This window comes from Mercenaria mercenaria, chromosome 5 (genome assembly GCF_021730395.1).
Source record: "Mercenaria mercenaria strain notata chromosome 5, MADL_Memer_1, whole genome shotgun sequence".
Classification (NCBI taxonomy): domain Eukaryota; kingdom Metazoa; phylum Mollusca; class Bivalvia; order Venerida; family Veneridae; genus Mercenaria; species Mercenaria mercenaria.
In genome coordinates this window covers 54,134,512-54,160,007 of record NC_069365.1, presented here as the reverse complement: position 1 = coordinate 54,160,007, position 25,496 = coordinate 54,134,512, and the positions used below count along the sequence as shown (strand labels likewise).

The window sequence follows — 25,496 nt, the reverse complement described above, 5'->3', positions numbered from 1 at the left end:
TATGTGAGCCATTTTTACAAACTTAACAATATTTTCTTGAAACTGCCATGTTTAATGGACCAGTGGCAATTATCAAACAAAATATTCATAGCAGATATTTTCTATCAGATCCACACATTTTAAAGAAATTCAAATAAGCTTTAAATTTCTGCTGCGAAAAATGGTTTAAAACAAATGGGCTCAAAACTGACCATTCACACTTCACACTTGCAGTAAAATTTCAGATGGATTAGCGTTAACCCTTCTTTTTCAACAATCACATGCCAGAAATTTTCAAAATTTTCCAATAGCTATTCATATATAGTAGTATATTAGCATCTCCATCAGGTAAGAGTACTATAAAGCTGCTGATTTATTTACAGTTGCACAGGAAAGTTGAGAAAACACTTGTCGAAGAGAGGCTATGAAATGAAGTCAGTTGTGCACTTCATTCCAGTTTCTTAATGCTGATGATTTCACTTCATAGTCTCTATCCTAAATGTAAAGCCTAAAAGCTTTATTGCATTCCACTTATTACTTCTGCACTAATTATTTTTCCTGTTGGTATATGCATATTACCTGATGACATTGTCCCAGTCTTTAGCTTGCTTGTATGCCTCGGCCGCCTCTTTGTATCTTCCATCAGCCTCCTTCGCCTTCGCATACTGTATGTGGATCTTTGGAGATGTGATATGGTGAAGTAACTCACCAACCTTTGTCCTGAAATATAAACAATGTATAATAAGAACCTACCTTAAATTATGATTTCTCACTTATCTTTTTAAAGTTCTGTGGAATCATTTAATTTCGTGGGGAAGAAATTTTGTGGTGTTTACCAAAACAGTTATTTTGTGGGGATACAAATTTGTGGGTTTCAATTTCTTATCTTTGGGATTCAGTTCTGAGGATTGACAATCATGAATCCATGAAAATTAGTTCACTGCAAATGTTAATGATTTCACACTAGTTTTTTTCATCAGGAAAAATATTTCCCTTATGCTAGATTTTGTTGTAAATAATGTTTTCAATTCTCATTTTATCAGAAAATAACACAACAAGAGCACAGCAATGTAGAGCAATATACGCCCGAAGCGTATGAACTTTGACCCCTAAGTGTGACCTTGACCTTGAAGCTAGCCATCCTAAACATGCGTCTTGATGTGGTGAACATTTTTGCCAAGTTTCTTTAAAATCCTTCAGGCAGTTGAAGAGTTAAAAAGCAGACACGAAGCAGTCATATGACCTTTGACCTTGACCTTGAAGCAAAGAATCCAAAACATGCACTCTGCACGTCGTCTCGATGTGGTGAACATTTGTGTCAAGTTTCTTTGAAATCCTTCAAGGAGCACAAGAGTTACAGATGCGGACACGAAATTGCTAACGGACGGACAGATGGCGTCGTAACATAAAACGTACCTTTGGGCATATAAAAAGCAGGAGTTTTGTCTTGCCTCAGTGATTAGAGCATTGGATTAGCATCTGAGCGACCTGGGTTCAAATCCCGCCACAGGCAATAGGGATTTTTCGTCATAAAATGGTATCCTCTTTGATTTGTTATAGCTAAAAGTGGTTAAGACTGATAAAACATAAACGTACCAATTTTTGCTTCGTATATACACTGAAGCAGCCTTGTCATAAAATCCTCCTTGTTCATACAGCAGGGCTGCCTCTTGCCATTGCTGTAAACATACATATTTCATTCATGGATAATGATATTCAATTCATGTTTTTGTTTAAGATTGTAAAACATATACCTGCACTACAATAGGTCTCCTACTGGTATATCCTCTTCTGAATTATAAAACTTCTGAATTTCTTAATTCTACAACTTTTAAATTTTTCTTAAATGCATGACATCTAACAGAGGTGTTGATAAAATGCTTATCTCTTGAGCTGAATGTAAGTTTACATCACAAGATGTAACTACTGTCAAATTTTGTTTGCTCAAACTCAACGGGACAATCAAAATTTATTCGAGTCGGTAGTTTGAGCCATCAAACAATATACATTATATAGATATTTTGCTGGGACCTGACGATGTGTTTGAGTGAAGGGTGGTGCATGAATTATCCAATTTCGAGCGAACAAAGTTTGACTGTATTAACATTGTAAAAATCTCAATTTTGAAGTCAAGAGTTCCATTTTTCTAGCATGTGTAGAAAATTAGTGTACATTACCTTCATACTTTCTAGAATGCTGGCACACTCCTTCTTCAACACTCTACTGGGCATTTTGCTAGCCATACCTACACCCCTGTAAACATAAAATTCAGATAATGTTGTGTAACCCAAGTGACCACAAAATTCTGAAAATTTTGTGCTTGGGAAAGAAAGAACTGAAGCTAAAGTCGCCATATGACCTATCATGTGTCGGTGCGACGTTAAATCCAAAAAAAAAAAAAAAAAAAAAAAGAACTGAAGCTGTCTTACTGTTACTTCAAGTCAGATAAAATGAAGTTATCTGAGCGAACAAGCTCTTTCAACAGAGACAGGGCTACATTCAGATTCATATACACTCAGTTCATTTCTGAAATGAACTAAATGTTTGTCAGCTAATGCTCAGTCATCAGAAATATTTTAAAAATACTTTAAACTGAAGTCTGAATGAATATAACTATAAATATTTATTTCACTGAGCACAGTATCTGCTGAAACACACAGTTGTTAATTTTGCTCAAACTGGTTGACAATGTAACGGAAACAACAGACATTCCATGCTCAAAATTTAATCAACATTTTCAACTTTGCATGAGACTTCTAAACAATTTCAAATGTGCAACCACTACCACTTTTGGTAATTTTGTAATGCTAATTCAAGATGAAATGATGACAAATGAAAACTGGACATACCTTCTAATATCTCCCATCCTAATGGACATCCTGGCTACTCCAGCAGCACACACCTCATCATGGTCCTTGTCTACTTCCTGTCTGGTGATTCCCTTCTCATAGTGAGCCAGTGCCGTCATATAGTCTCCTGTAAACTCAAGCTGCTGGGCATACTCCTTACTGATATACGGGATCTGTTCTGGGGCTAGAGCCTTTGCCAATTGGAGGGCACTGTCCCAATGCAGGAGATCTCTTCTCATCTAAATGTAAAGGTTTGTATGTTTATTATCCTTAATTCATTTGTTTTGTGGGGGTTTTAAGTCAAAATGACACAAATCAGGTCATATGACACCTCGGCCTTCAGAAGTCAACTGTATGGCTTTCTAACACAACTCCAGCAGAGATGAAAACCATAGATATGTGGGGCAAGTGAATCAAATTCAGGACACTAACCACTCAGCAATGAAGGATCAGTGTCTTTTGAAGCATTCTGATTTTCAGGATAGTCAGTTAACATTACAATATTCCCAAGATTTCAATCAGCATCAACTTGTATGAAAGTAACTGTTACGAAAGTAGCTGACAACCTCATAACATGACACCTGTGTGGTACATAAAGAGCAAATTAAAGTCTTTGTCCAATTCATCATGAAACAATGTAACTTATTATTACTATTATCACTTACTGTGAAATCATTAATTTTTGTGGGGAACTAATTTTTGTGGACTGCATGGTTCATCCATGAAATTTAATCCCAATGAGGAACTAAAATTCCCATTTATTTTATGTTCAAAATTCAAAATCCAAGAACTAATATCTTCACAAATAGCCATTTGGGCTAAAACCACAAAATTTTAAGCTCATGAAATGACAGTTTACAGCACTCTCTTCATGTATATAACATGGTCCAAACTATCACATTTAATAGTCTGAATGCCTTTAAACTGAGCCAGTATCAGCTTACCTCTAAAGCAGCCAGCGGTTTGCCAGAAGCCAGGAACAAATCTTGAGCCAGGTTAAATTCTCCTAGATACATAGCAAGGTATCCAGACAGCTGGTTCCTATCTTCCATGTGCTGAAATATTCATGACATAAATCAAATGTACATTCTTACTTTGTTGACCTTGTGCATCATGTGTCTGATTTGACAACATGATATATACAGGGCAGGATAGCATATATCAAAGAATAACACCTGCTTATTTCTAAGTTTATCTAGCCTAAACATCCTATCTGCAACCCGAGATTTTAAATGTTTTGATCGACTGGTTTAGTATGTCATGTTATCCAGTTGGTATAAAGTGAATCCATTAAGTAGATCACTAAGTGAGTGAACATGGTTACCAAAGTCTTAAATAGGCTACAGATCACTTACTGACTTTCTGATGATTTAAGTTACTGAATGATAGATTTTATTGCAAAGTTATGTTTGATAACATGAACAGGCTTTATTTCTTTGATTAAAATCTACAATGGTTCAACAGCATGGTTTCTTTTTATTGAAAAACTTCATGAATCTCCTTTTAAATAATGGGACTATCTAGTTGATTATCTCCCTTTAAGAAAAAATCCAGTTAATTATGTTTGGACAAAAATGTAAATCTCGCTAAAAATACTTTCGTTTAATAAAAATTCACAGAATTTACACTTGTAGTAAAGAAAATTCAAATTATTTCAAGTGCAAATAGACTTGTACTTCATATGATAAAAAGTTAGTTATTTTAAAAAAAAAATCACTGTTACAGTAGTAAGACATGTCACAATAAAGTATTATTCTGAATGAAGGCTAATCTTGGAATTATCTTAATTAATGATAAACAGCTTTACATACCCTGAAGCAAAAATGTCTTTCGAGAAATTATGACGAAAATTTTCTTTCATAAAAATAACATATAATTCTGTATCAAGGCAAAAAATTGACCTTACCCGTATCTGCATCAGAGAGGCAACCATGCCAACATCTCCCTGTTCCCTGAACACCCGGATAGCTGGAATATAGTAAATGTAGTATACAATTATTTCACACCCACAGTTTTTACACAATGCTGGCTTATCATCAAGTCAAAAGGATCAAGTTAATTAGACTTAAAAGCAACTGAGAATGTTTCAAAGTGCCATAACATACTCGCTGTGCTAGTGTAACAAGTTTTCTTCTTTTCTTTTTTTTTTTTTGCATTTAATTCAGTATTTGAATAAAAAAGTTTTCAAATCTTTATTTTATTCCATCCATATACATGGAAGAAATATAATTTATTCTGCTGAAGCTTTGCTTGATAAACAAATGGGCAAACTGTATCACAAAGTGAAATAATCATACATACCAAAGTCAATATCAAGGCATTTAAATGAAGCATATCCCAGTTTCAGCCAGTACTCCTTTGCATTTAGTTGCTGGCAAAAAATCCAACCGTCTTTCCACCTATAACAGAAATGGCAACATTTTGATATCAAAGAAGCAAATTACATCATATATTAATGATTTTACTGAAGTATTTGAATTCTTGCAATTACCAGCATACTGACAATTTACCCTTCAAGAAACAAAAGTTGACAGCAAATGTTACAAACAGTCAAACAGGATAACTGCATCTGTGACCCCTGAGCTGATCCAGCCAAGTGGGATACATTTGTGCATCAAACATGTGCTAAAGACCACCTCTGACTGATGGCCTGGTAATAAGGTTTATAAATGGCCCAGATTTGCCTGTACTGAGACCCCACCTGTCAACGTTTGACTGTTCATTAATTACTACACCTACCTCTTCAAAGCAATGCATTGGTCCAGGCAGGAACTGAGCTGAAATATTAAATTATCATAGTTAGAATTACATTTGTAACCTTTTTTTCAAGACGAAAAAATATTGAATTGTTTAAAAACTTTAAACAAAAACTCAATGCAATCGAACATTTATCAAATTAAGACTAACGCACAACAGAAAATGAAATTAATGTAAAATCAGACACCAATGATAATGTAAATCAGTAATATACTGTGAAATCATTTAAGTTTGTGGGCATGAAATTTTGTAGTTTTGTAAGTAACCATTATTTTGATGGGATATGAATTCTTAGATTTCAAATTTTGAAGAACAAATGAATGGAAATTTACCGGTAATTAAATGTGTAGATTGACTAAAGCACAAATGCAGAAAGTTCAGTCCACATCAAGTATAAATGATTTCACAGTATAACATGAAATGGTGAATACTGATGGTGACTGACCGACCAACACACTACCATTCCCTATACTGTGGAGACTTACTATTAAAACAGACCCATTCCCTACATACACACAGACCAACTACCAAATCAAAAAGTAAGAGTTATAAGATAACACGGAAAGAAGAATGACAGAAACACACATAATATCAGATTTTTTGGTGATCAAAATTTTGAAAATGAAAGATTTATCTCCAATAATCTCTAAATTTTTTCATATAAAAGTAGATAAAGTAAATAAAATCTGAGTTTACAAGCAGACTTTTTTTCAAGAAATGAAAATCGCAAAATAGTCAAAACTTATCCCTTGTGAAAACTTTGATTTAGTCTAGATGGAACTTGCTCACTAGAATCAAGACAGAGGCGCAGAGAGTATCATTTGATAATCAGTCTTAGAGTCCTCTTGTCACTTTTCCCATAATGCCTGTCTGAAGAACTTTAGTTTTACGAAATTGTACCATTTCAAACAGACCGGCTTATTCTAAATAATGGCCAAATTAAAATGCAGTTGCAAATCTTGCAACTAAAAAGTTTCAGATTCTTTTCCTTCTTTAAAAGCCACTGAAATTCTGTGACTTTCCAATCAATACTTGGCGCACTATTTCCAAACTCTGGCAAATACAATTCCAAATTTTAAAATTTTACTTCATTTCTTTTACATAATTATTTCTGTTCAGACTCTCCCTATATCAACTTAAACATTTGAATAGCAAGATTTTGTGCTCCAACAAAACAATTTCTTGTGAAATACAACAATTTCATTAAAAATTCTCAATTACACAAAGATCATGCTGATATTTCCCAAAACTGGGCACCAGGGCCTTTTCCCAAGGGAAAAAAAAAGGCCCAGACTTTTCTATATCTGACTCTTTCGATATCAGATGAAGTAATAGAAAATGCACATGCTTATAAAATGGCAATTTGTCTTCAAAGTTTAATTCTGCTACCTTGCACTCCACAAAATATTACCATACAATTCTGTATGCCTTAATGCTCCAGTGAGTAAAATAAAGACAGAAAGATACACAAACAGGTGATGTGAAAATATCAAGTACCATATGCTTTTCCTGTAAGAAAAGAAAACTACAAAGTTGAAAAAATTGAAAAACACAACTGAACTGTACAAAAAATCTAAGCCTCTCTGCAAAATTTGTTTTCTTCCTTTTGCTGAAATAAGTGTTCTATCACATTTAAGTTATCTGCTAGCCATCAATGGACTAGCTTATTGAAACAATATATTTATAAATAAGAAGAAACTGAAGGAAAAATTAAGACAAAAAAACACCATTAAAACCACCCCACAATAGAAATGAAAATAACAAATAAACTAACTACTATGTTGTATGGAGTTTACACTGTAAACTGTTTACACTTTACAATTACAAAACATGTATAATTCCTCTCAAGAGGTTGTTAATACAAAGTTTTTTTTAACATAAAAAGCACTCTCCCAGATGTCTTCCCTGTATATTGATATGGTCCAATAAATGAACTTTGCAAGCCAACAGTCAAGTAAGGAATATACATGTACAGACCCTTCTATAAAACATGACCACAAAAAAAGACAAATTTTGCATAAACAACACAGGCCAAAAGATATATTTATTCACTTTTCTAGCTCTTTTTGATGTAATTGATTTAGCAGCTTACCTCTTTTGTAGTCTTGCCTTCAATGGTGTCAATAAACAGGTAAGAGTGGGTATCTAGAGCTATGGTGACAAGTTTTCCGCTCTGAGTTTGTAGAGTTACCTCCCCATTGTGTAACATGATTGGTACCTGTCCATAGGGCAGTTTGGTTGTTCCAACCAAGTCACATCTGGTACCTATGGAAGAGAAAGGTTCAGACAGGCAAATGCAAGTTACTGTATTGATTACAAATTACCAAGAAAACACATTTTTAACCAGTATTGACTTATATCTCTTCATCAGCAATAACAACATACAACATAGAAGTCACTGAGGTCATGAGGAAAGTCAAAATTACTATATTTAAGAAATAATAAGTTCCCATGCATGGTTTATTGTAGAACAACCCGTGTTTTGAGTTCTTATGCATAAGAATATATCATGAAAGCCTTAGGCCGGAGTGATATATTGTTTCGCATAAGAACAAAAACTCGGGTTATTCTACAAAAAATCACACTTGGGAACTTGTTATTTCGATTCTAACAGGACATACTAGTATCATCAATGTTAGAAGAAATGGTAACTACTTTTTACGACATGAACTACACTTCGTGCTATGCATCTGGATCATTCTATACATAGAGGATGACCTCATTACTTTGTACGTGCATGGGTTATCACAAAATTACCATTGATTGATTTTCTCCTATGTGTATACAGGTAAATTTTGCTGGTCGTGTTAGAATTAAACATTGATCATTCAATCAGACAACAAACACTCCTATTGTTTATACACTGTTTTCCGTGTGGTGAGTGATCTTGATATCAGAAAACTTTTGAGACCCGTCTCTGAGAACTACTTTGCCATTGGTCAATTTCTAAAAACAAGTTCAGAAACAGCAAATGAGATGCTGGAGACCGTTCTCCATACTCAAGCATATAACCCGGGAGCCTTAACCAGTGACATTGAGACCTGGAGGTTGCAGATTAAAATTTCATAAATATCGCCTCCATGTTCCCTAACGAAGCAAGAGTGCTGGCAAATATTTCAGGGGCCAGTTGTCACAATAATAATCATCAATTTACTTTCCCCAAGGCTGATCTAAAATTGTTTTGATGTAGTTGAACTGTAATGACAATGATTATCGGAATTTTCCATTTGATTATTCATATATTCAACTCAGGAATTTTGCCAGGTTGATTTGTTTGAGCTTCATTTAAGAGCCATAAATACCAAAGCTCTGGATATAAAGATTATGCAATCAAATGGAACTTGCAAACTGACATTTCAGGTCCACCACCTTAATTTCATTCACATCAAATTAAGCATTTTAAACAAAACTGGCCGTTTTTTGGGGCAAGAATTCTTGAATTTTAAATTTCGAAGATGAAATGTTTTGAAATGTTAATTTTTTGATAGGGTATAATGTTGTGTACTAAAGCATCCATTTACTCCATGAAAATTATTCCCATACAAATAAATATGAATTCACAATACCAGTCAAAAATGTCTACACTATTAATGACAAAAATTAATAGTTTTAAAAGCAATAATTTTCTTAACTTATTCTAAGAAAATCAGAATGGAACAACAAATTTGTAACATTTCTTACCCATGACGTGTTCTCTAGAGTACATGTAAGTGTAGATTTTCTCTTCATCATAGGCAATAAACACGCCCCTATCCAGAGCCCACATTTCCCACAGTACACCTCGGACATAAGGTGAAAAGTCAGGTACTTCAACTAGCAAGTCATTTACCTGTCGAAACAACAGAAATATTTCATACTTGCAATGCAACCATAAATATAGATCTTTTTTTTTGCATTCATAGACCATTAGTAAAATATTGCTGAAAACTTATCCATACATGTTTAGTAAGTGTATAAATGGATAATGTTTGTTTTATAAGTTTTAAAGTCTAAACGATGCAAACTAGAGCTATCACTAAAGGTGATGAATGTACCCCCCGCATGCACTGACACAGTACATTGCAATTTGACGCACACAAGACTGCATAATTAAGTGGACTGTATGTATATAGACTGTATGTATACAGCATAGTAACAAAAAACAAAGTCCATAACTATGTACTGGTGCAGTGCCTAATTCCGGACACATTTAGTGATTTTATGACGATAACTTTGCATTCTGAAACTGCACTTGCATCACATTTCAAATGTATAATTTTAGGTTCTTTATAAATCTCTATGCAAAACAAGAATGTCGTATATTGCTGATTTCATCATAGAAAAAGTCATCTGAAGTGGGCCAGTAAAAGCTGTCAAAATCGACTTTCAGAGTGCTTAAATAATCGGACACTATTTCGGTATGAAATGCAACGAATCTGTGCACCAAAAAATAACAATGAACACGACTTTGTTTGAAACAAAGCAGTCAGATTCAGTCCTGTAAATGTATACAGACATCTCCGTTTGGTTGAAGTTTTATTACCTGTTAATCACGTGATCATGTGGACTAGTTTCTAATTTAATGTTTAACTGCCAAATATAACAATAATATACGCAATAAAATCTATCTTAGCGGAAATTAATGTTTACAAGTTTTCTCACCCACATGCAGATTCTGTTGCTGTCGTTATACTTTTTGACGCAACTATAATGACGCCGGGCCGATTTTATCTTATGAATTGCTTCCCTTGTCTGCAAAAATGCTGGCATTTTCTTCTCTATTGAATTAATTATGTAACAGAAGTCGGTTAAATTTCTTAAATAAATGCTGAGGGTAGTACAGAATTGTAAAATATGTTTTTACGTCAGTTTTGATCAACTAAGAAAAAGAGTCGTCTGCAACAGGCAGAATTGTTTTCTCGTTATATTAGTACCTCGCCGCACCTGAAATAACTGGCGTGCGCTGTATGACGTCATCCCCCACGACACACAATTTTTACTTTAAGCGATGCGGATATTTGAAGGTAATTTTCTCTGAAAACACTTACATTCACACACTGTTGTTGACAAATGGTCATCAAAGCGTTCGGCTGCGTCGATCATTTTCATTCCGGTAAAAATCACGATCGTAAAGCGTTTTTAAAGGTGTCCGAATTATTAAGCACAGTCCGGATTTAGGCACTGAACCAGTAGAATATTTATCTAAAAGAACATAACATGCACCATGCACAACTAGGGTTGGTACTGATCACTTGTGTGAAGTTTCATTAAATTGTGTGCAAGGGTTCGGAAGATTAGGCGCGCACAAGATTGCATATGCAGACTGTATGTACAAAGTATGTTAACAAGAAACAAAGTCCCATAACTCTGCAATTTTTGTGTTGAAAGAACCTAACATGCCCCATGCACAACTACTGTTGTTACTGATCACTTGTGTGAAGTTTCATTAAATTGTGTCAAGGGGATGAGGAGAGATGAAGCGCACAAGATTGTGTCTATGTATATAGTAAAGTAACAAAAAACAAAGTCCCATAACTCTGCAATTTTTTTTTCTGAAAGAACCTAACATACCCCATGCACAACTACTGTTGTTACTGATCACTTGTGTGAAGTTTCATTAAATTGTGTCAAGGGGATGAGGAGAGATGTTGCACACAAGATTGTGTCTATGTATGTAGTATAGTAACAAAAAACAAAGTCCCGTAACTCTGCAATTTTTTTTTCTGAAAGAACCTAACATGCCCCATGCACAACTACTGTTGATACTGATCACTTGTGTGAAGTTTCATTAAATTGTATCAAGGGGATGAGGAGAGATGGTGCGCACAAGATTGTGTCTACGGACGGACAGACAGACAGACAATCTGAAACCAGTATAGCCCCCCTTAGTTACAACTTTGTTGTCGGGGGGTACAAATAGCTCATACGGCAACTTTCCAGCTTTAAACTGTGGAAAAAGTTCCCCAGGTGCTCTTCAAGGAATTATTTCAAGCAGTGGCAGGCAACTGTACAGAACCACTGACTTAAAGCTAGCTGAATGTACTGGATCAGATATGAAATCCAGGAAGAAGTTATCAAGCGTAACTAATATCAGTTGGTGAGTTTAAAGGAAGAGATTTTACACAAGGAGTCTATGATAAAGTCCGGGTAAAATGTAATCACTACCCAATGAAAATAGTATCAATAATATCAAATAATATCATAATATGTTTCGGATATGTTAAAATTATGAATTACAGTTCACAAAAATTGCCTACACTGCCTCGTTTATCTGTCTAAAAGTGTTCACAACATACAAATGTTTAATCTGAAAAAGGCTTACAGGATTGTAAACATATCCATCTTTCTTGTCGTCCATGAAGACCAGTCTGGTTCCACTGGGGTCGGGAAACAACTTGCGCACACCTACACTGTGACGGAACTCATTCACATACTGCCAGTCTTCTATGTAGAAGTAATACAGACCTCCATTCTGGTACAAAAACAAAAGTCAAATATATCTTAGTACAGCTGAAACTCGGTATCTCGAATTACAAGGGATAGAGGGTTTCACTTTGAGATAACTGAAATTCGACATAAAAAAATCGTATTTTGTGCATGTGTTTCCAGGACGGGGCTTGAAAATGTTTTTGAGATAACCGAATATTGAGATAAGCAAGTTCAAGATACCAAGTTTCAACTGTATATTTTAGTATATCGTCGGAAGCCCTTGAGCCGTCCCTTCCCTTGACCCGTTACCATGTTTAGTTTTGACTTCTATCTAGCGAGATCTCTCATCGCACATGTACAATCTGTGGAAAAACTTTTTACTTTCATTTTAACATTTTTCTTGGAAGAAGATGATGAATTATGCAGTGAAAACATGAATTATCAGCATAATTTCATTTTGAATCAACTAAAACTTACTTTTTATTCCCATCCTCAAAAGATTCATCAAAGATTCTTTGTAATAAAAAATTATTTTTCAGGATAAAATTTACGTCTGCTTTGTTTTCATTTCCTCAATTGAAGTCACGTGATGTGACTAATAACTTGGTGTGACGTCACAAGGGCATTCCCAAAATGGCCGATATCTAACTGACAAGTGCTGTTTTTCTGTTAGTTTCTTTTTATAACTTGGAAAACTATTCTGAAAATATTGCATGGATTGAAAGGAATAGGAACATTTATTAAGGTAAGATTAAAATTTTCTGAAAGTGTAAAAGATTTTAAATGCATTTTTGCTGGAAATCATTAACGGGACGGCTCATGGGCTCCCGAGGATACTATTTAAATGAGAATGAAATTTGAAACTGAAAATTTGTAAAAATTTCAAGTTTTCATAATACATTCAACATCGTTCTCTCGAACTCTGATAATAAGAACCCCACCCTTAGCACTGAAGTCATCATCAGGTCCTGGCAAAGTTCCTACATAATGAATATTTTTCAATGGCTCGAAGTACCGATAACTCGAACAAATGATGCCTGTCCCATCGAGTTCGTGTGAACGAAGTTTGACTGTATAAAGTGATATTTCAGGAGGAAAAATCTAAGTTTACTTAACTTCAGTGACATGGCATCATAGTATCTCTCTTTAAAAAGTTAAGCATTAATTTAAAAATGTAATTCATACCTTTTTTTTTTTGAAAAAAAAGATATGCTTCTCTTTGAGATTAATTATGAGCATTTTTCCATTCGTTTAAAAGCTCTAACTCTTTTGGAACATAAATTCTTCTGCCTTATGATGTTACTGCAACCATACACAAGCAGATACAAACTTACATCTGTTCCAAAGATGAGGAATTCTGGTGTCATATCATGGCATGTAATGTGCGTCTGGTTAACATCCTTGTCCGGGAACAGTTTACTTTCCCGCTCGTCTGTTGTACCAGTTGTCTCCCCTTCAATCTACAAATTTGATAACAATTTCATTAGAAAATATAGAACTAATATGTTGCAACAGACACACATCAAAATTGTCACTACTGGGCTAAAATTGATATGAATATGTTAGTATGGGGTTAATATAAGACATTTTATTACTTTCTTGTAATAACTAAGATGTATCCGCATTTTAGTACAAATTATATGTCTTATGGTAGTATTACAAAGTTAAGGAGTATAATATTAAAGTATAAGAAAAAGATAAAGCCACGGTAATTATTGACAGTTGCGTATAAACCCTCCGAAACAAGCTGGCAAGAATGACCCAATCGCTTAAGTACAGCTGAACTGGCCTTTAAAGCCACCTGTACTAAACAACTAATTACGTTAAGTAGTCAGTCAGTTAACTTCCTAAACTGACTTTTTGGTAAACAAATAATCAAGGCCTTCGAGTGGTTTGTTGCCTCATTTGTCACAGTTCAGAGTTCAGATGCACAGGAACTGAACAACAAGTGGTTAAATATCTTAGCATCTGAACGACGAACCTTGGTAAATTAGACAAAAAACCTCAAGAACACCTTGATTGTTTTCCTTCTTACAGGGTCACTGAAATATTTTGGTAAACATTTTGCTGAGTTTTTTTTCTCCAAGTAATAATAAGCCGGACTGATGTCACAATGCTCTCTTACTGGTCAGTGCATCAACTGTTGTTTATCGCAGAATATACACAGCTTGACTCTTCTTTGTTTAACTGGCAATCAAATCTTGTCAATCTAATTTCAACTTTTCTTCTGTAGCCACCTGTCTTAAGCAGCCTGATTGAGTTGTTAATATTGCTAGCTACTTAAGGTTTGACTGTACATCAATCTATATATATTACCAGTAATAAACGAAGAGATCCTTTTTTCTTTTTTTTCAGAAATAACATTATTATGTGTAAATCTTAAAATAGGAAATAACAGCCAGATTATTAAGGAGGGATTATAGAAATGTTATATAACAAATGTACTGCTGGCAGAAATATTTACGAACCAGTCAGATCATTTAAAAAAAACAAACAAAAAAAACAATGGGTTGTTCTTTATTTGTTTGTTTGTTTGTTTTGGGTTTAACGCCATTTTTCAACAGTATTTCAGTCATGTAGCGGCGGGCAGTTAACCTAACCAGTGTTCCTGGATTCTGTACCAGTACAAACCTGTTCTTCACAAGTAACTGCCAACTTCCCCACATGAATTACCAGAGGTGGAGGACGAATGATGTCTGACACAATGTCTTTTATCAAATCGTCAAGGAGAACATACGCCCCGCCCGGGGATCGAACACTCGTCTACGCGTGTTCTTTAACCGTTAGCCTGCTGATGGCAAGTGATTCTGCCTTTGCGACCAGAGCAGACTATGATAAGACAGCATGCTATTCAGTCAGTAAATTTTCGATTAACAAATGGTATTGCCCAAATTGAATGATGGACCAGTCCAGTTTAGAGATTTAGCAAGCTAAAGTTTAACATAGCTTAACAAGCCACACTAGCCTAACATGGTACAACATTTCATATGACATAAATATATGTGCTCAGGGATACTGCTCTCTGATACTTTGAAACGAGGAATTCTAACACATAAGCAAAGCTTAAAACTAATTTGTCAGAAATTTTGACATAAACAAAGACAGTTAAGATTTCAATTTCCTATAACTTTTTTTTTCAGGGCAGTCACTTTAGTGGTACTCTCCTGAAAAGTTAATAAAAGAAAGAGCTGAAATGACTTTTAGTAAATTTCTCAAAAATTGTAGCAAAAGCAGAATTTAGTAATCTAAAAGACTTAAAATTCCTATCTAAAAACTTTGGTAACACAGCTTACTCTGAAAGCCTAAGAGGCTTTAAATCAGTACTATTTGCTAGGGGTCAATTTCTCGCTAATTTAAATTATTTTGTATTTTGATCATTTCCGTAAAATTTAACGAAACTCAGATTTTCATTACCGTTAAGGAAAACAAAAACTTCTCACATGGACATTGAACTTTTTTTGTAATAAGACGGTTTCTAAATTTAGTGAAATTAAGGTCACATGAAAATATGAAACATTAAAATAAGTTACAACTTATCAATCTGCAAGTACTAAATATGAGCCGTGCCATGAGAAAACCAACATAGTGGCTTTGCGACCTGCATGGATCCAGACCAGCCTGCGCATCCGTGCAGTCTGGTCAGGATCCATGCTGTTCGCTAACGGTTTCTCTAATTGTAATAGGCTTTGAAAGCGAACAGCATGGATCCTGACCAGACTGCGCGGATGCGCAGGCTGGTCTGGATCCATGCTGGTCGCAAAGCCACTATGTTGGTTTTCCCATGGTACGGCTCATATTATTACTGGTGTAGATTTAACAACAGAAAGAGAAAAAAACTGTAAAGAAACTGTACTGGGAACTATCTAACATCAACTATACTCTATAGAACAGATTCTGATCTGTCCCAAACTATTGAAACTTACACTAACGGGGAGCTGTAAAAACCATTATAATAATATATGGTATTAAATCAAGCAAATATTTTCATTTCTGGCACAGCTTTAATGATAAATCAACCCTTCATAAAACTCAATATACATATTCTTGTAACAGAAAACAAGAGATCACAGAGTGATCTTGGCGCCCACCAATGTGCCATTTTTGAGTGTTCCAAATTTCAAGACTTACTGACTAGCTCAAGGTTAAATTTCATTTCCGTACACAACACAAATCTATGCATGTGGTCCAGATTTGAAGCCTGTACCTTCAAAAATGTGAAAGTAGGTCACTAGGTCAATGTCAAGGACAAAGTTTGTTTCGGTACACAAAACTATGCATGTGGTCCTAAATTTGAAGCCTGTAGCTACAGAAATGTGAAAGTAGGTCACTAGGTCAATCTTAAGGTCAAAGTTCATTTCGGTACACAAAACTATGCAAGTGGTCCAAATTTGAAGGCTGTAGATTGAGAAATGTAAAAGTAGGTCACTAGGTCAAAATCAAGGTCAAATTCTACTTTGGAATACAAAACTATGCATGTGGTCCAAATTTGAAGCCTGTACCTACAAAAATGTGAAAGTAGGTCACTAGGTCAATGTAAAGGTCAAAGTTTGTTTCGGTACACAAAACTATGCATGTGGTCCAAATTTGAAGGCTGTAGCTTGAGAAATGTAAAAGTAGGTCACTAGGTCAAAATCAAGGTCAAATTTTATTTCGGTATACAAAACTATGCATGTGGTCCAAATTTGAAGCCTGTACCTTAAAAATGTGAAAGTAGGTCACTAGGTCAATGTAAAGGTCAAAGGTCATTTCAGTACTCAAAACTATGCAAGTGGTCCAAATTTGAAGGCTGTAGCTTGAGAAATGTAAAAGTAGGTCACTAGGTCAAAATCAAGGTCAAATTTTATTTCAGAATACAAAAACTATGCATGTGGTCCAAATTTGAAGCCTGTACCTTCAAAAATGTGAAAGTAGGTCACTAGGTCAATGTCAAGGTCAAAGTTTTTTTCGGTACACAAAACTATGCATGTAGTCCAAATTTGAAGGCTGTAGCTTGAGAAATGTGAAAGTAGGTCACTAGGTCAAAATCAATGTCAAATTTCATTTTGAAACATGAAACTATGCATATGGTCCAAATTTGATGCCTGTACCTTCAAAAATGTGAAAGTAGGTCACTAGGTCAAGATAAAGGTCAAAGTTTTTTCCAGTGCACAAAATTATGCAAGTGGTCCAAATTTGAAGGCTGTAGCTACAGAAATGTGAAAGTAGGTCACTAGGTCAAAATCAAGGTCAACTCATGTCAAGGTTCATCTTGCCACTCAAAAATATACATGTGGTCCAAGTTTGAATGTTGTAGTTACTGACAAGAACATTTTAAAAGCTTTTCCCTATATAAGTCTATATGAACCATGTGACCCCCGGGGCGGGGCCATATTTAACCCTAGGAGGATAATTTGAACAAACTTGGTAGAGAACCACTAGATGATGCTACATTACAAGTATCAAAGCCCTAGGCTTTGTGGTTTGGACAAGAAGATTTTCAAAGTTTTTCCCTATGTAAGTCTATGTAAACCATATGACCCCCAGGGCGGGGCCATATTTGACCCTAGGGGTATAATTTGAATAATCTTAGTTGAAGACCACTAGATGATGTCACATACAAAATATCAAAGCCCTAGGCCCTGTGGTTTTGGACATGAGGTTATTCAAAGTTTTTCCCTATATAAGTCTATATAAACCATGTGACCCCCAGGGCGGGGCCATATTTGACCCCAGAGAAATAATTTGAATCATCTTGGTAGAGGACCACTAGATGATGCTTCATACCAAATATCAAAGCCCTAGGCTCTGTGGTTTTGGACAAGAAGGTTTTCAAAGTTTTTCCCTATATAAATCTATATAAATTATAGAAATAAACCAAGGGCCATAACTCACTCATAAATTGTTGAACCAGTCTGATTTTCAGGGGGACACAACTAGGGTACCAATACATCATTCTGACAAAGTTTGGTCAAAATCCCCCCAGTAGTTTCTGAGGAGATGCGATAACGAGAAATTGTTAACGGACAGACGGACGGACGGACGGACGGAATGACGGACGGACGGACCACGGACGCAGAGTGATTTTAATAGCCCACCATCTGATGATGGTGGGCTAAAAAGTTGGCAATATATTCAATTATGCTTGTAACAATCTCTCGAAGCTACGGACTGTACAAGAAATTCACCTATAAGTCATGTGTTAATATCATACCACATTTATACAGCACTCTTTTCATGCACATGTACACGTTCAAAAGTGCTTTACAGAACAAATTGCAAAAATACAAGGCAGTCTGAAATACAGCTAAATCCCCTGCCACTGGTATGGATAGTGAAAGGGTAAACCTTTGACCTTGAGCTGTGACCTTTACCTTGAACTGACATTGCTGACCCATGAATTCTGCACATCGTCTAGATGAGGTGATCATTTGACCCAAGTTTCATGAAAATCCTAAAAGGGGTTTAGGAGATACAGAGCTCAAACCTTTGACCTTGAGTTGTGACCTTGACCTTTAGTTGACATGGCTGACTCATGAGTTCTTGATGAGGTGATCATTTGACCCAAGTTTAATGTAAATCCTTCAAGGGGTTTAGGAGATACAGAATGAACACAAAATGGAAGGCTCAAACCTTCGACTCTAAGTTGTGACCTTGATCTTGAGCCGGCATGGCTGACTCATCTATTCTGCACATCATATTGATGAGGTGATCATTTGACCCAAGTTTGATGAAAATCCTTCAAGGGGTTTAGGAGATACAGAGCGGACACAAAATGGAAGGCTCAAACCTTTGACCTTGAGTTGTGACCTTGACCTTGAGCCGACATGGCTGACTCATGAGTTCTGCACATCGTCTTGATAAGGCTGATCATTTGACCCAAGTTTGATGAAAATCCTTCAAGGGGTTTACGAGATACAGAGCGGACACAAATGGAAGACTCAAACCTTTGACCTTGAGTTGTGACCTTGACCTTGAGCCAACATGGCTGACTCATGAGTTCTGCACATTGTCTTGATGAGGTGATCATTTAATCCAAGTTTCATAATTATCCTTCAAGAGGCTTAAGAGATACTGAGTGGAAACAAAATGGTAGCCTCAAACCTTTGACCTTGAGTTGTGACCTTGACCTTGAGCCGACATGGCTGACTCATGGGTTCTGCACATCGTCTTGATAAGGTGATCATTTGATTCAAGTTTCATGATTATCCTTCGAGGGGTTTAAGAGATACAGAGCGGACACGAAATGGAAGGCTCAAACCTTTGACCTTGAGTTGTAACCTTGATCTTGAACCGACATGGCTGACTCATGGGTTCTGCACATCATCTTGATGAGGTGATAATTTGACCTAAGTTTCATGATTATCCTTCAAGGGGTTTAGGAGATACAGAGCAGTCAGGAAATGGAAGGCTCAAACCTTTGACCTTGAGTTGTGACCTTGATCTTGAACCGACATGGCTGACTCATGGGTTCTGCACATCGTCTTAATGAGGTGATCATTTGACCTAAGTTTCATGATTATCCTTCAAAGGGTTTAGGAGATACAGAGCGGACACAAAATGGAAGGCTCAAACCTTTGACCTTGAGTTGTGACCTTGACCTTGAACTGACATGGCTGACTCATGGGTTCTGCACATCGTCTTGATGAGGTGATCATTTGATCTAAGTTTCATGAAAATCCTTCAAGGGGTTTAGGAGATACAGAGCAGACACAAAATGTTACGGAAGGATGGAAGGAGACCATTCCTATAACCCCCCACCATTTGTGGCGGGGGATTAACAAACAAATACCCATACAAAAAATAATGCATTCCACATTAACAAAAATCATGAATGTAAAACGTATAGATTAAACAAGATAAACATACATACATATTTAAAAGTATTTAAGTGACCCTAGGATAAAATACTGTTCTACGCTGCTTTATGAAGAAGAAAAACAAGAGCTGTCTGATGACAGCGCGCTCGACTATTCAAAGAACTGATTGAAGAATGGGGTCAAAATATTTCCACTGATATTCAGACAAAAGAAATAAATAGATCAGACAAACAATGTTCCTGTATTACTTTGATTTCGATAAGTCTTGCACTAAATGGCAATATATGAGCCAATTTCAAAGTCCAAAAAGGGCCATAATTCAGCCAAAATAGTTATGTACTCTTGCCTACAGATGGAAATCATAATGATAAACAAGTGTTCAAAGTTTAAAAGCCATATGTCAAATAGTTTTGACAAAACATGGACTTGTATGAAAACAGAACCAATTTCAAAGTCCAAAAAGGGCCATAATTCAGCCAAAATAGATTTACAGAGTTATGTTCTCTTTCCTACAGATAGAAACTATTATACTAAACAAGTGATAAAAGTTTAAAAGCCATATGTCAAACACTTTACAAAAAATATGAACTGGTACGAAAAACTTAACCAAGATTTCTAAGTCAAAAGGGGCCATAATTCAGCCAAAATCTTTGATGGAGTTATGTACTCTTGCCTATAACTGAACATGGCGATGGTAAACAGGTGCTGAAAGTTTCAAAGCTTTATCTCAAAAGACTTTGTCAAAATATGAACTGGTACGAAATACTAACCCAGATTTCTAAGTCAAAAAGGGCCATAATTCAGCCAAAATCCTTGATGGAGTTATGTGCTCTTGCGTATAACTGGACATGGTGATGGTAAACAAGTGTTGAAAGTTTCAAAGCTTTATCTCAAAAGACTTTGTCTAAATATGAACTGGTACGAAAAACTTAACCAAGATTTCTAAGTCGAAAGGGGCCATAATTCAGCCAAAATCCCTGATGGAGTTACGTACTCTTGCCTATAACTGGCCATGGTGATGGTAAACAAGTGTTGAAAGTTTCAAAGCTTTATCTTAAAAGACTTTGTCTAAATATGAACTGGTACGAAAAACTTAACCAAGATTTCTAAGTCGAAAGGGGCCATAATTCAGCCAAAATCCCTGATGGAGTTATGTACTCTTGTCTATAACTGGCCATGGTGATGGTAAACAAGTGTTGAAAGTTTCAAAGCTTTATCTTAAAAGACTTTGTCAAAATATGAACTGGTACGAAAAACTTAACCATGATTTCTAAGTCAAAAGGGGCCATAATTCAGCCAAAATCCTTGATGGAGTTATGTGCTCTTGCCTATAACTGGCCATGATGATGGTAAACAAGTGTTGAAAGTTTCAAAGCTTTATCTCAAAAGACTTTGTCAAAATGTGGACTGGTACGAAAAACTTAACCAAGGTGTGACGCCGACGCCAACACCCAACACCGACGCCGACGCCGTGGTGAGTAGGATAGCTCTACTTATTCTTCGAATAGTCGAGCTAAAAACCCATAAAATGTATCGGTCAGTTAACAAAATATTGTACAAAGAAGTGGGTTTTTAGCAGGCTTTTGAAAGCAGCTGGTGTGTCAGCTTCCCTGATCTTTACGGGAAGGGAGTTCCAAAGCTTTGGAGCAGTGCACGAAAAGCTGCGATTGCCATACATCATGGTTTTAGTTTTTGGCATAACCAGTGAGTGAAGGAAACTTATGATAAATGTGTCCCGACAATATTTTATCTATTTAATGACTTGGAACTTGAAGATATGAAGTACTCAGAAGGTTTTGAACCTATTACCTAGGATGTGCTCAGCATAAGTGACTTTTAGAGCCCAAACCGAATTAATTTCTGTCAGCTCTATTGCCAACAAAAATCCTAAATATTTACAGGTTAAGGACCATATCCCATGAACTGGTTTGATACATACTCATTTTTACATTGTTATAATGGGACCTCAAAGTTAATGTCAAAATTCAATTTTTAAATCTTGCCGCACAAAAAACCATATCTAGTGTGTGACATCATCTATGATGTCATTTCAATTTATATATTCTCATGAAAAAGTAGTAAACAGTTTATCATCTATAAGTGTTTAAAACATGAATGTAATAAAAACATTTTTAGATAATTATGCACTGAGAAATACCCACTCATTTTTTTTCTCCAGATTTATACTGCATTCAAGAAGTCATGCACTATCTCTGATACATAAGCTTGCATTTTACTCAATACAAAGTGAATGATCTTTTAATCTTGACAACTCTTAACTAGGCTTATATTTCTGAATTTGAGAACTGAATCCCATGAAAATCCTTACCATATGGAGTTGTATTTTGTCCTCAAAGTGAGCAGCGGCATAGTCTGAATTCAGCTTTATAGAGTGGACGGTACCCAGATACTCCCTGTCCTTCAACTGTTCTAGACCTACAATTACATACCATATACAATCAGTACAATTACTATGTACTACATATCTGGGTAGTATACTTCATTCAGGAGAATCTGTCAGTTCAGCTGTTCAATATAATCACATTTATCATATAATGAGTGAACCAATCACTTAATATAAAGAAAATATTAATATTTTAATTACTGACAGATCATTTATAGAACAACAGACCTATTCATCCATTTCAATTATAAACTAGAAAATGCTTTTGTAAAAAAGCGCATGTCTCCCCAAATGCAAAGTCCTATAGGCAAGAAGTCAATAGGGGTCAGGAGCGAAAGTCAAAGAGACACTGATGGTTGGCTGCAATAGGGATCATCTACTTGGCCTAGTGGTTCTCAAGTCACTGTTCAGGCTCCTGTGACCTTGACCTTTGATCAAGTGACCTCAAAATAAATAGGGGTCATCTACTCTGCATGTCCAATCATCCTATTAAGTTTCAACATTGTAGGTCAAGTGGTTCTTAAGTTATTTCCAAAAAATGATTTTACATGAACAGGCCACTGTGACCTTGACCTTTAATAGACTGACCCCAAAATCAATAGGGGTCATCTACTCTGCATGTTCAATCATCCTATGAAGTTTCAACATTCTGGGTCAAGTGGTTCTCAAGTTATTGACCGGAACTGGTTATCAATGTTCAGGCCTCTGTGACCTTGACCTTTAACGGAGTGACCCCAAAAACATTAGGGGTCATTTACTCTGCATGAACAATCATCCTATGAAGTTTCAACATTCTGGGATTGAGAGGTTCTCAAGTTATTGATTGGAAATGGTTTTCCATGTTCAGGCCCCTGTGGCCTTGACCTTTAACAGAGTGACCCTAAAATCATTAGGGGTCATCTACTCTGCATGACCAATCATCCTATGAAGTTTGATCATTCTGGGTCATGTGGTTCTCAAGTTACTGACTGGAAATGGTTTTCAATGTTCAGGCCCCTGTGACCTTGACCTTTCACAGAGTGACCCCAAAATCGTTAGGGGTCATCTACTCTGCATGACCAATCATCCTATCAAGTTTCAACATTCTGGGTCAAGTGGTTCTCAAGTTACTGACCGGAAATGGTTTTCAATGTTCAGGCCCCTGTGACCTTGACCTTTAATGGAGTGACCCCAAAATCGATTGGGGTCATCTACTTTGCATGTACAATCATCCTATGAAGTTTCAACATTCTGGGTCAAGTGGTTCTCTAGTTATTGATCGAAAATGGTTTTCCATGTTCAGGCCCCTGTGACCTTGACCTTTGACGGAGTGACCCCAAAATCAATAGGGGTCATCTACTCTTCATGATCAATTATCCTATGAAGTTTCAACATTCTGGGTCAAGTGGTTCTCTAGTTATAGATCGGAAATGGTTTTCAATGTTCAGGCCCCTGTGACCTTGACCTTTGACGGAGTGACTTCAAAAACAATAGGGGTCGTCTACTCCAGCAGCCCTACAACCCTATGAAGTTTGAAGGTTCTAGGTCAAATGGTTCTCCAGTTATTGCTTGGAAATGAAGTGTGACGTACGGACGGACGGAAGAACGGATGGACGGAAGGACGGACGGACGGACAGGGCAAATGTTTCTATCTGGTAGCATAACCTTCACATTTTCCAAAATGAGTTGTATGTGTGTATCATAACTGTCAGTTTTAAACTATCATACTAATTTTTTTTCAACTGCTCAAACAAAAAGGTCATAAGATAATTTTTCAGTCTTGTGGAAAAAATAAGTTTTTAGAACTTTTTTCCACTTGGTAGTTTAAATATCCTTGTAACTATTCCGCTTATTTAGTTAGTTTTCTGGGTTTAGTTGGTATTTTACTTAAAAATAAAGAAACACTGATATTTTCAGCCATGCGCTCTCATGCAAAATGCTGCCTGCTTCATTTATTTAAAAAAAAATCCTAAAAAGAAAATTTGAAAAAGCATAGTTACAATACCACAAAATACATAAATGTTTATGCGGCGTTCATTTTTGCTTTAATTACTCAGTGGCTGTATTCGTAAAAGTAAACACTATTGAATGTACATACCGTAACTGTTATAAATAAATTGTCTTACATGTTGGCAATATATCACGTATATATTCAATCATGCGAACAAATTCCAGTTTTAGAAACAGAAAAAGCAAACTTTTAGTCTTGCCAAAATATCTGACTTTGAAGTATATATAAGACAGGAAAAAAAAATGAGCCGCACCATGAGAAAACCAACATAGTGCGCTTGTGACCAGCATGGATCCAGACCAGCCTGCACATCTGCGCAGTCTGGTCAGAATCCATGCTGTTCGCTTTCAAACCCTATTGCAATTAGAGAAACCATTAGCAAACAGCATGGATCCTGGCCAGACTGTGCGGATGCGCAGGCTGGTCAGGATCCATGCTGGTCGCAAATGCACTATGTTGGTTTTCTCATGGTGCGGCTCAAATGTTTCTGTTATCTTTTACAATAAGCACATCATTATAATTACATTCAAACAACAATCCCTTTCATCATTACATTACAGGTATTCATCACAATACATACAATCGAGAAATTTAGAAATGCTACATGGACTTATTGGAAGACTTCGTCTGAGGACGACTTAGCGGCATGACATCTGGTTCATTACTACATGGATAAATGAAGCCCACCATAATTTTTTATTAAAAATTTCAATGAGCAAGTAAGAATGAAAACAATCAAGGCCTTTTTGTGGTTTGTCGTCTTATATACCACGAATCATCGTTCAGACACTTAGATATTAAACAAATTATTCAATTCCTGTGCATCTGATATCTGATAAATCAGTCAACAAATGACCTGAAGACTTTGATTATTTATTAAATAAACTGACCAGGATTTTCAAATATAAAAGTTTGACTTAATTTCTATTTTACAAAACTTTTTCATATCCCACGTTGATGTAATTAAAAATGTTAACAATGCTGATGTCACGATAGGTTTCCTATAGCGGGTTTGCATGATGTTCTTTCCATGACTCTAGCACAGTGAAATGTGATTGGTTTTGAGGCGTAATAGTACTTCATCAAAGGAGTTTTGAGATGCATTTATTTTTGACAATTTTAGTCGATAATCTTTCTAAATATTCTCTAAATTTCAGAAAAGTCAGAAAATCTCTATGAAATGGTGTTTAATGAACTTGAAATCAAATTTTTACATTTAATAACACTAGATTTTTGTAAATATATGCTACTAACATTGTATTGTATGAACTGCCTTTTTTTTTGGGGGGGGGGGGGGGGGGGGGGGGGGGGGC

General features: G+C 35.9%; 1 protein-coding gene across 7 annotated transcripts in view; it reads right to left on the bottom strand.

Annotated features, from left to right (window-relative positions):
• The window catches only part of LOC123557244 (WD repeat-containing protein 19-like), a 52,063-nt gene that overhangs the window by 10,992 nt on the left and 15,575 nt on the right, over positions 1-25,496 (bottom strand). For 4 of the 7 annotated variants that reach the window (XM_045348595.2, XM_053543598.1, XM_053543597.1 and 1 more), the window contains 14 exons: positions 22,119-22,225; positions 15,917-15,928; positions 13,328-13,453; positions 11,887-12,036; positions 9,267-9,414; positions 7,678-7,850; positions 5,568-5,605; positions 5,130-5,227; positions 4,735-4,796; positions 3,773-3,883; positions 2,829-3,067; positions 2,157-2,232; positions 1,576-1,658; positions 559-699 (listed from right to left, as the gene is read on the bottom strand). In XM_045348595.2, the coding sequence (XP_045204530.2) occupies positions 559-699; positions 1,576-1,658; positions 2,157-2,232; positions 2,829-3,067; positions 3,773-3,883; positions 4,735-4,796; positions 5,130-5,227; positions 5,568-5,605; positions 7,678-7,850; positions 9,267-9,414; positions 11,887-12,036; positions 13,328-13,453; positions 15,917-15,928; positions 22,119-22,225 (1,564 nt within the window). The remainder of the gene's footprint in view (positions 1-558; positions 700-1,575; positions 1,659-2,156; positions 2,233-2,828; positions 3,068-3,772; positions 3,884-4,734; positions 4,797-5,129; positions 5,228-5,567; positions 5,606-7,677; positions 7,851-9,266; positions 9,415-11,886; positions 12,037-13,327; positions 13,454-15,916; positions 15,929-22,118; positions 22,226-25,496) is intronic. The other 3 variants (XM_053543596.1, XM_053543599.1, XM_053543601.1) reach the window with 1 other exon arrangement.